General features: G+C 47.8%; 1 protein-coding gene across 1 annotated transcript; it reads right to left on the bottom strand.

Moving 5' to 3' along the window:
* Positions 1-787: 787 nt before the first annotated feature.
* RIPPLY3 (ripply transcriptional repressor 3) lies at positions 788-10,353 on the bottom strand. Its single transcript, XM_046001485.1, has 4 exons — positions 10,160-10,353; positions 9,206-9,272; positions 4,948-5,015; positions 788-1,892 (listed from the first exon to the last, which is right to left on the bottom strand). Exons 1-4 carry the CDS (start codon positions 10,261-10,263, stop codon positions 1,568-1,570), a joined length of 564 nt encoding a protein of 187 aa, XP_045857441.1. The 5' UTR covers positions 10,264-10,353; the 3' UTR covers positions 788-1,567.
* Positions 10,354-11,147: the final 794 nt, after the last annotated feature.

Here is an 11,147-nt window from a genome sequence, read left to right as displayed (position 1 = left end):
ATGTATTACTCTAATTTTTTTAGTATTAGTGGGCTTTTTGGACATCGAGGTTATAATCTCTTTTGTTTTTTATATGTATATTTTTATTCTTAAAAACAGTATCATTTTTTTTAAAAGATTTTATTTATTTATTTGACAGAGAGAGAGATCACAAGTAGGCAGAGAGGCAGGCAGAGAGAGAGGAGGAAGCAGGCTCCCTGCGGAGCAGAGAGCCCGATGCGGGGCTCGATCCCAGGACCCTGAGATCATGACCTGAGCCGAAGGCAGCGTCTTAATCCACTGAGCCACCCAGGCGCCCCAAAACCAGTATCATTTAAAGAGTTAAATATGAAAACGTCCAGACAAACTTATGAAAACTTTAAAGCAGGCACTAATTAAATCTAAAATTGTCTTGGGGCACCTGGGTGGCTCAGTCGGTTAGGCCTCTGCCTTCAGCTCAGTTCACGATCCCAAGGTTCTGGGATCGAGTCCCCCCCCATGTTGGGCTCCTTGCTCAGCAGGGAGTCTGCTTCTCCCTCTTCCTCTGCCTGCTGCTCTGCCAGCTTGTGCTCTCACTCTCTCTCTCTCTGTCAAGTAACTAAATAAAATTAAAAAAAAAAATTAAAATTGTCTTAAAAATGGGACGCCTGGCTGGCTCAGTTGGTAGAGCATGTGTGACTCTTGATCTCGAGGTTGTAAGTTCAAGCCCCACAATGGATGTAGAGATCACTCAAAAAAAAGAAAATCTAAATAAATAAATAAATAAAATTGTCTTTACACAAAAAAGGTGATTATCAAACATTTTGTCTTTCAAAATATTTATTTCAAGTATAAACTTATGTAACATACTATATATAAGAAGACAATCATATATAAGATAAGTAATAAACTTGTGGAACATAATCATTTGATCATCAAAATATAAAAAAATGAAAATAATCTTATATTAGATAATTTGATTGAAAACAGTGTTGTTTTATTCAAGTAACAAACCCAAACCAGTTCCCAACTAAGAGTTAAAGCTCTTTTCTCTATATCTTCATACGCTCAGCCCTTAGACAAGGATCATAAATTTTTAACCAGAATTGTTCCCCTAAAAATCCATATTTAAAGTTTCTGTTACTCTTATGGAAATTATTCAGTTTTGTTTATTTTTCATAAATATTTCTGAAATGCCATGAAGCAAACACATCCACCCTTGGACAACGTCTAAATCCTTTTGCTTACAAAAGTAGAATTAGCTACATAACGAGTTTGAGGTCGAGAGAGGCATCGGTGGGTTATTAATCTATACTGGAATGACCTATCATTTGATGACAGAGTGACAAGATGAACGCGCTTTGAAATTTGGTCCCCTCTGATAACAACCCATGTTAACACAAACCTCCTGGTTCTAGAAACCTTTTCCAATGGTGTGCATGAGCGCCCTGAAGAGAATCACCAGGAGCAGGAAAAGTTACAAGCGAAGTCCTTGCTGTGACTGGGGTGCTGGTCAGAGACAGTCACCAACCCCTGTACACCAGGGGAAATGCAGAGCTGTCCCCCAGAGCGCATGTGAGCCAAGTCTGGTGCAGGAGAGAGACCCCACTTATTTGGGTGAGGCAGGTTCTGTGGCCCCCAGAGGGTCACCATGAGGGAGTGGACCCTTACCACCGAGGCCACTGTGTCCTACAGAACTCCATCCTGGGTTTGTCGGCTGACCTCTGCCCTTCCCTCCTGGGCTATTTTCCACCGGACCTTGAGTCTCCCGGTGCTGAAGACTGAAAGTCTGGTTTTCTGCCTCTTGCTCGTCATCATCTGAATCGGACTCGTCGTTGTAGAAGTGGATTGTGGCTTGCACTGGGAAACTGGCCAGCACTTTTTCTCCAGAACTTTGCAGATACTCTTGGCGCTTTGAAATGGGTAAATAAAGTCTAATATTTAAGAAACAAATACACCATTAATCACCCAGAAATAGGCAAACTCCCATCTAGCGGGTCCTCTCCCCTAGAGGCAGCTAACCCCCAATCTTCCTCTCTTGCCTTCGCTGCGCACAAAGTGTTTCTTAAATCATCAGAACACAAAACCGTGGGCAGATGGAGAGACCTGGCAAAAGGAACCCTACACACCAGTTCAGAAATGAGTCTATAATCAGGGTGAGCAGATTTAGACCACCACGGGAGAAAGGATGTGCCTCCGTGAAGGTAAAAGAAAATTAAAACACTGAGTTTCAAGTTGAAGAGTCTCATTCTGATCAAAGAGAGAATGTCATGTATCCTGGAGAATATATGTCTTATTTAGGTTAGGTCCCTATCCCCCCCGCAACACCCTCAAGTCTGGGGAGTGTTGTGACCCTTTGGGCTCTGGAGGAAATCTGACTCTGAAACCCCCGTCTAGAGAAGCAGCTAATTATTATTATTATTTTTTTAAGATTTTATTTATTTATTTGACAGAGAGAGATCACAAGTAGGCAGAGAGGCAGGCAGAGACAGAGAGGAGGAAGCAGGCTCCCTGCCGAGCAGAGAGCTGGATGTGGGTGGGACCCTGAGATTCTGACCTGAGCGGAAGGTTGGGGCTTAACCCACTGAGCCACCCAGGCGCCCCTCACGGAAAGTGTTCAAAATACCCCTCACTCTCCCCATAATCCCTCATTCTTACACCTTTCATTCACTAATTTATTTGCAATTTTTCTAGAGGTCTTCCTAGGAACTGAGAGGGATTATCATTTGACCACCACTTATTTGCAAAACTGATTTATTTTTTATTTTTTTATTTTTAAATAATCTCTACGCCCACCGTGGGGCTTAAACCTACAATTCCGACCTCCAGTCACATCCTCTACCAACTGAGCCAGCCACGCACCCTTGCAAAGCTGACTGTAATTTCTCTCTTGGACGGAGAAGAAAAGAGAGAAAGAAAATGCCCTACTATAAATAATGCGTGACGATTCCGAACTTCCTAATTTTTTTTTTAAGATTTTATTTATTTATTTATTGGACGGAGAGAGAGAACACAAGCAGGGGGAGTGAGAGAGGGAGAAGCAGGCTTCCTGCTGAGCAGGGAGCTGGATGAGGGCGGGATCACGACCTGAGCCAAAGGCAGACGCTTAACAGCGGAGCCACCCAAGTACCCTTCTGACCTTCCTAAGATTCCTGATAAATCAGGGATTCTCAACCTCCAGAGCGCATTTGGCAATGTCTGGGGACATTTCCGGTTGCCTTGACTGAGGAGGCGCTACCAGCAAGAGTGGGCGGAGCCCAGGGATGCTGTGAACATCCCACCATGTCCACCAGGCGCCTTCCAACAAAGAGTTGTCCCGCTCAAAGTGTTGGCAGTGCTGGGGTTGAGGAACTTTGCAACAACCAACCACCGCACCAGACAAAACCATTATATGGTTTTCTTTTTCTCTATTTATATTTTCTTTATATATACATACACATATATACACACACACATATATATATTCTTTAAATTTATATATATTTCTATATTATCTAAAATACAGGTAATGACAGAAATATAAACACAGTTTAGGGTTTGGCCATATTAAAAATTAGCCTGTAATGCTGAAGTTATTTACAGGGGAATTTGAATTTGTAAGATGTCTGGAACTGATTTAAAATTCTAACAGGAGTGCCCTGGGGGCACAATCTTGGTTTCCCTTCGGATCATGAGCTGGGGGGGGGAGGCGCGGCGTGAGACTGAGCCCAGCACTGGGCTCTGGGCTCAGCAGGGAGTCTGGCTGGGATTCTCTCTCTTCCTCTCCCTCTGCTCCTCCCACTCGAACTCTCTCTCTCAAATAAATAAATCTTTCAAAAAAAAAAATTCTAACAACAATAAAAACATACTTGGGAGAGGGTGATAAACACAGATCTGAAGATTGTTGATAATTATTGAGGCTGGGGCATGTGGGGGGGTCACAGGACTCTTCTTTCCACTTGTGTGTAAGCTTGAAATTTTTTATAATAAAAAGATAAAATAAGGGGCACCTGGGTGACTCAGTGGGTTAAGCCTCTGCCTTCGGCTCAGGTCATGATCTCAGGGTCCTGGGATCAAGTCCCGCGTTGGGCTCTCTGCTCCTTACGAAGCCTGCTTCCTCCTCTCTCTCTGCCTGCCTCTCTGCCTACTTGTGATCTCTGTCAAATAAATAAATATAATCTTAAAAAAATAATAATTGTTAAAAAAAAGATAAAATAAAAATAAAGCTTCCCAAGTGATCCTATGGGGACGGAAAAGCTTCCCTTTTCCAGAAATCACTCTTTGACCCGTTGGAAGGGCTTTCGATTTCATCTCTGGCAATGAGGATCCCTGGATCTTACTTAAGTTTTCAGTCTTCTGGGATAACCAGGGTAAAAAATACTCTGAGGAGGAGTGGCTCCTTTTGCTGAAGGGAGTAAGAGACGGGCAGAGAAAGAGACAGAGAAACAGACATGAATCCTGAGCACGAGCCACCTGCCTCAGCGGATGAATGTAAGAGGGACACAGCAGTGGGGGCGCTGTCACCCCGAGGACCGCAGGAGCACAGAAAGGCTAGAGAGGCCAACCGTGGTGGAGCCATCCCCCAGCCCTTCATTCGGTCGCACACGTATTTGGAAGGTTTACTTTGCTCTAGACAGTATACTAACTGATACCCAGGAGACAAATCGGAATGGACTTAAATACTTAAGTAAATAAGCAGATACACATGTACGAGTCATACTTCGCTGAATTTAACCCAAGACATGAAATGTAATGAGAGGTATGAACGAAGGACGTAAAGGAAAGACATCAATCCAATCTGCAACTAGAACACTGAATGAATGAATGAATGAATTCCAGAAATCCAACAAAATATCCTTGAAGTTTTGGGAGGTCATAATAACTAAATATTAGACAATATATGGAATTATTTTCTACTTTGTTGAGAATGTGCACAGTTGAAGGCACGAAAGTGTATTTATGTCTCTATTAAAAGAAAATAATCTATTTCTTACTGTGAGGTCATGTTACCTTACAGGATGCTGAAACCCAAAGGCCCCCTTTGATCCCGGAGTTTGTTGGTCACCTCCAGGTTCAAGCTGTAAAGACAGACACGTACAAACACAGACATAGTCAAACACACCCCTCTGAGGTAGCACCTTGAAATTCTAGAAAAGAAAATCTTAGTGGTTTGCACTTCTTAATAGCAATACGAATTTAGAGACAGTTTAAACACCTTTACAGTACTTGGTGAGCCTCTTTCTCTTCCTGCTGTCAGAGATGTCCTGGGCACTGTGAGGGATCAAAGACAGGAAGATGAGTCCCAGACAGTCCTTCAGTTCAGGCGTTTCTTGTTTTTTGTTTTTTTTTTAAAGACTTTGTCTATTTATTTGACAACGAGAGACAGCGAGACAGGAAACACAAGCAAGGGTAGAGGGAGAGGGAGGAGCAGGGAGCTTGATATGGGGCTCAATCTCGGGACCCTGAAATCATAATCTGAGCCGAAGGCAGACGCTTAATAACTGAGTCACCCAGGTGCCCCCACGCTTTTACAACTAATGGGAAAAGACACATATAGGGAAATGACTACACTACAAAGCCTCTTACAGCAAGATGCCAACAATTCTTTTTTTTTTTTTTAAGATTTTATTTATTTATTTGAGAGAGAATGAATGAGAGAGAGCATGAGAGAGGAGAAGGCCAGAGGGAGAAGCAGACTCCCCAAAGAGCTGGGAGCCCAATGCGGGACTTGATCCTGGAAGTCCGGGATCATGACCTGAGCCGAAGGCAGTAGCCCAACCAACTGAGCCACCCAGGTGCCCAAGATGCCAACAGTTCTAAGCAGGGAGGAAGAAAGGTTCACGGAGGGCCTGGCGGAGACATCGACAGCATTTGGGTGTGCAAGTCTGAGACCATTCCTGGCAGAGGGGAACATCAAATTCTGAGGGGCCGGAAAACAGAGATCATAGGCGGGGAAGGGTGAGGAGCCCAGTGCAGAACAAAGGAGAAGCTGTGATGTTTAATGGGCCCCAACAGGAAGCCGAGTCCCGATCACAGGATGCCTTGAAGACCTACTTCCAAGCCTGGGTTTCATTCTGGAGAAGCACTAGAAACCATCACTGATTTCTGAGTCAGGAGTTCAACCGTCAGATCTGTAGTTCAAGCATATGGTGGCCCCAGGGACCAGCGCACAGCCTAGCTTGGGGAGGTGAGGGCTCGGAGGCATGGGGCAAGAAGGGATAAAGGTCTGAACAGGGACAGGAAGGGAAAGGAAAGGTGGATTCCAAGGGCACTTCAGTCGTATTCAAAAAACCACCTGACCACTTGAATGTCACGAGTGGAGGAGAGGGAAGCCAGTCTGAGGAACTAAGGGCTACGATGATGGAGATAAGATACAAGTAAAGAGAGAAAGAGAGAGCGCACGCCAGGCTTGTCCATGCAGTGACCAGCGTTGGAGCTAGGGAGGTAAAGGGACAGTCACACTCTGCCTGTCCAGGCCTGACCCCGTTGTGCCCAAATCCATGAGGTCCTGAATCTCAATGAACTTGGCCTGAACTGTGGTCAGATGATCTGAGGGGCTACAAAGCTGGAGATCTTCATTCGATCTCAGAGCTCTGAAAGTTGTCGTTACTATGGAAAGCGGGACGAGACGCTTTTGCTTGAAAGTGAGCTGAAATGAGCTAGAGCAATGGATCAGAAACCCCAGCGCTTGGGTTTGCATGGAGTTTAGCAGGAACCAGATCAGGAGTGAGACAAAACCTGCTAGAGCAGGACGGGGAAGGACTGTGAGGATGGTTTGTCACCAACCATCATCCCACCCAGCCCATCCCACAGTGATAGTTGTGTAGCTTTTGTGAACAAATGCCATTATATTTTACCAACTGTATTTTTTTACAATACGCTGTGATGAGCAATGTTAGGGAAAGAAAATGAAGCTCTTTGAACACAATCTTCTCCAAAATGAAGTTCGCTTTTTGAGGACTCCAGAGAATCATGTCTGTGCTAAGCTGTGTTGTAATTATAAAATACCCCTAACTGCCGACAAACACAGTAAGCAATCCTGCGCTGTCAGAGGTGATTTTACATCCTGTGAGGGGACAGCATCTAAAGCAATAGGGCAAACTTTGGTGGACCCCAAAACACAGTGTCAGTACAGAAAAACAGCTTCCTTTAAGTGAGTAATTCTAACCAGACTCTGTGAAACATACAATACGCCTCTAGAAACTGTAAAACTTTACCCCCCAACATACATAGCTTTATGCCACAAATATCTTCTAATTAAAGATCATCTTCTGTTGGCAGAAATGTCTACACATTCACGCTTGGATAATTCAAGGGGATCAGGAATGTATACAAGGAAAGGTGTGTGTGTCCTTAGGAGTAAGAGAAGAGATAAAAGTAGACTTCCATTAGAGTCTCTGGTTCTCCTCCCCGTGCAGCCTCTGACTCCGATAAAGCTATGGCGTGGGAAGCCTGTAAAATGGGAGGATGAGCCCAGCAGGACACAGCCCCAGACATCTCCTTTCAGGAAATCACCTCCCTTGCAAGGTGGGCAAGCAGCCAGGAGGGAAGTATAACAGAGGTCAACAAAGGCTTAGGCTGTGGTTCATTTTCCACAGACAGGAGAGGGAGACAGCTCCCAAGGGAAGTAGGGGTACCAAACGGGTGTGGGTGACCCAGGTGCTCAAGACACAGGGCTTTGAACCCCGCCCTCGAATTTCTCGGGAAATATGCAACAGGGCTCTGGAGCCCGGGAATTTTCCCGCGTTGTCGGGAGAGGGCGCTGCTGAGCAAGAAGCGTTCTCTTCCCGCGCTAGGCTGCGCTCACCCTGCCCGGGGTCCCGGAACCGTGAGCGGTACGTGGAACCTGCGGTGGCCCGCTGCTGTCCTTTCCGCCTGGCCATCTGGGCTCTGCAAAAAGCTCGCCAGGCAAGCGTGCTTTACAGCCCCCTGAGAACAACCCCCGCCCCCCGCAAATCCATGGACACAACCGTGCCATGCTGACGATCAACTAGCAACTTCCCACAGTTTAACACTTCCCTGCAAGTAATCATCTTTCTCACAAATATCCTTCTCATCCTAAGAGGGGGAAAAAAAAAACCATTTGCCTTGAATATACTGTGCTGTTGTATTTTTATTCTTACAACAACGGATAGGCTCCATATACATTTCATTTAACAAAAAAATGGATAATTGTGAACTTCTATAATTTCTCCCTCTCTCAAGCACTTTTTAAATCTTATTGTTTAAGAACTTGAGCTTGAATGCAAAAGGTGTTAATCATTTTCCATTATTTAGATATTGCACGTATTTCAGAGTAACTTGGGCTACAAGATCATATACCTTGTTAATCTGATACAGATTGCATGTTTCATTTTTTTTTAAAATAAAAGCAACAATGAAAACTTCCATTATCCAAGCTAATTTAGTAAAGTAGTTTGAATATCAAAATACAGTCAAAGGTCAGCTTTCGTGCACCTGAGTCTCTTATCATATTGCAAATAACTATACACATAACCTATACCACGTGTTGGGTAAGTTAAATGCATGGTCCTTTTCAGCCTGATTAGCTCTCCAGCATTATAACAGTCATCAGCTTACATTTTAAGATTTTTGGAAAGGAAAGGTAAATTCTATGAAAGCAAGCCATTACTTCAATAAGTATAAAGCAATTTAGGTGCCAATGCAGGAAACAAAAGAATTGTGGGGAAGATTAATCTTTACCCACAAAGCCCTTGGCGGGAGTGTATTTGCTCAGACAACATGAATTACCCCAGGAGTGCTTGCAGACTGCCCAAAAGTGCTTCGGGAAGGGCCAGATGATGGGTGGGGGCTTTTAACCACCACTTCTGGGCACCCCAGACTGGTTTCTGCCCTTATTTGCACTGTGGTACCAGCCCACCAGTAATGGTACACTCAGAAGGGGGACTGGGGCAGCCTTCTCCCCTCCTCTCTCCACCTACTGGTTTGCAGCGGCGGGGGGAACTCAACATAAAGAAATCTCTCTCATTCTCACTCGCTCTTTTCTAGAACTCTCTTATAATGCCCTTGAAAGAACTATGCTATAGTGGCTCTGCTTTTCAAGAAAGCAAGCAGGAGCCCAGTCTATACATGTGACTCAGGTCTGCTTAACCGCAAGTTCACCCAGGCTCCCTCTCCCAGCCCCCAGGCAGTTCTGCATTAGGGGACCAAGGGAGGGACAGGCTGAGGAGGCCTTTCATGGTCATTTTTGAGTTGTGCCACTTTCTGGCCAAACCCTTCGATACCACAATGCCCACCTTAGCCTTACCCGGCTTCCAGTTCTGGTCAGCTCAGCTTCTTGGGATGTGAGGATCCAAGGTCTCCACGGTGTGGGGCTGGAAAGGCAGGGACCAGAGGTGAACCGCAGAATTTTCTGCTGTCTTTTAAAATTATATCATAAGAGTTATCATTCTTATCAATTCTAGTGTTTGACTGAGAGTCCCTGGATACCATAGAAAGTTCTTTCAAGTTCTCAGTCTATGAATAAACTAATACCATTTGTGTTTTTGGTTTTTTTCTCTCCTGACACATTCTTACTTCTCTGCCTTCACCGACTTTGAGAAGTCCCAGATCTGATGCGATTATCAGGGGACACAAAAGTTGAGAGATTTCCTCTCCCAACCCAAATAGATTCTTCAATTGATTCCCCACTGTAGCTGGCTACTTTGTTGCTCATTAATTTCAACTGCACCCCCTCGGCTGTTGAAGGATCTTGACCCCGCAGAGATGATTCCACAGGGTTCTACAATGCAAAAGGGGGGTTGGGGAATGGGTTTCTCCTCTCTGGCTGCCTAGCCACCCAGCCCCTTCCACACTTTAACTGTACTATCTTGAAAGGGCTGAGCCCCAAGTGCAGGGCAAACAAAGACTGTCATCAAAAGTGTGACAGTCAACGTGAGGGGACCCTCTGGAAGGCTAGCTGGGAGGCCCGGAGACTTCCAAGTCCCCAGCCCGGTGAATTTCAGATCTATGAATGGAAGCGTTGGCCCATTTGCTTGGTGTGCGCCTCCCGGGCCTCCACGCTTCGGCGCTGTGCGCGGAAAATGGAGAGGACCGTGCGTTCCCGTCCAGGGCTAAGGAACTTGCTTGGCGTCGCGGTCGGGCTCCGGGGCTCCGCCCGGATTCGGGGGGCTCCACGGCGCGTACATCCCGCTCTGCGCTCGCTGCCCCGACGCGCCGCGCGCCTCTCGACGCGTCCAGGGGGCCGCGGGGACACCCTCACCTCTCGGGCCCGCGCGGCGGCGGTGGCCTCCGGGGACCATCCGCGGGGCAGTGACAGACGCGCCCCCGCGCCTCCCGGGCTCCGGCCGCCGCCTCGGGTCTCATGGTGCCCGCGCAGCCCGCGCCTCTCCGGCTGCGCCAGCGACACGGCCGCGCCTCTAACCGCTCGGGCGAGGGCGCTCACCTACCAGGGCGCTCCGCGCCAGGTTTAAAAACGGGGGCGGGGCGGGAGGGGACAAGGGAAACCGAGGAGGGGGCGGAGAGGGCGCTGGAGAGGGCGCAGGAGAGGCTCCGCGAAGGGACGGGGAAGCCGGAGAGGGGGAGGGGAAGAGAAAAGCTTCAGAAGGGGCGCCGCGCGGGGAGTGAGGAGGAGGAGGGGGAAACTATCCGTGGAAAGGACACAGGAAGCTCGGGCGAGGGTGTGGAGGGGACAAAGGAAACCCAAGGAGGGTCGCCAGGGGCGGGGACGAGGAAGCTTGGGGAATGGGCGGCGGGAAGTGACTCGGAGAACGCGGGGAGGAAGGCACGTGTTGGGGTGAGGGGTTCTCCCTAGGGGTCGGGGGTGACGGAGCAGTTGCTCAGGGGCCTCCCCCGCTGGGTGCGGGAGCGAAGGGGTCCCTGGCTTCTTCCTGTCCCTCTGGGGCTCCCCGCAGGCCTAGGGGTTCTGGTTCCTGCGGCAGCGTCTAGGTGCCCAGATTCCCGGAGGATCTCACGTCCACCCTTTTAAGCAGCCGCGCGGTTTGGGGTGGGGGCGGTTGCAGATGTCTCGGGACCCACGTAGACCTGCCCTGCCTGCGGGGCCGGAGCGCGCGCCCGGGACGCCCCGACGGCGCTGCGCGAAGCGGGTTGGGTGGAGACGCGGCTGCGCTTCCAGGCGGTGGAAGGCCGCGGAGAGGAGAGAGAGAAGAGAGTACGCTGCCCACCGTGCCGGGTCTTGGGAAAGAGCATGACTCCGCGTGGGGGGTGCGAGGGATTTGCCTCCGGTTAGA

The sequence above is a fragment of the Meles meles genome, chromosome 4 (assembly GCF_922984935.1).
Source record: "Meles meles chromosome 4, mMelMel3.1 paternal haplotype, whole genome shotgun sequence".
NCBI classification, from domain to species: domain Eukaryota; kingdom Metazoa; phylum Chordata; class Mammalia; order Carnivora; family Mustelidae; genus Meles; species Meles meles.
Note: the sequence above shows the minus strand (reverse complement) of the source record. Positions and strands in the feature narration are given on the sequence as shown.

What these genes read in the sequence shown, in the direction of transcription:
- RIPPLY3 (XM_046001485.1), bottom strand. Translation starts at nt 10,263, where the DNA reads ATGAGACCCGAGGCGGCGGCCGGAGCCCGGGAGGCGCGGGGGCGCGTC. An exon ending in CCGCCGCGCGGGCCCGAGAG is followed by an intron (nt 9,273 to 10,159) that starts GTGAGGGTGTCC and finishes CTGCCTTTCCAG; the next exon opens with CCCCACACCGTGGAGACCTT. An exon ending in TGACCAGAACTGGAAGCCGG is followed by an intron (nt 5,016 to 9,205) that starts GTAAGGCTAAGG and finishes CTGTCTTTACAG; the next exon opens with CTTGAACCTGGAGGTGACCA.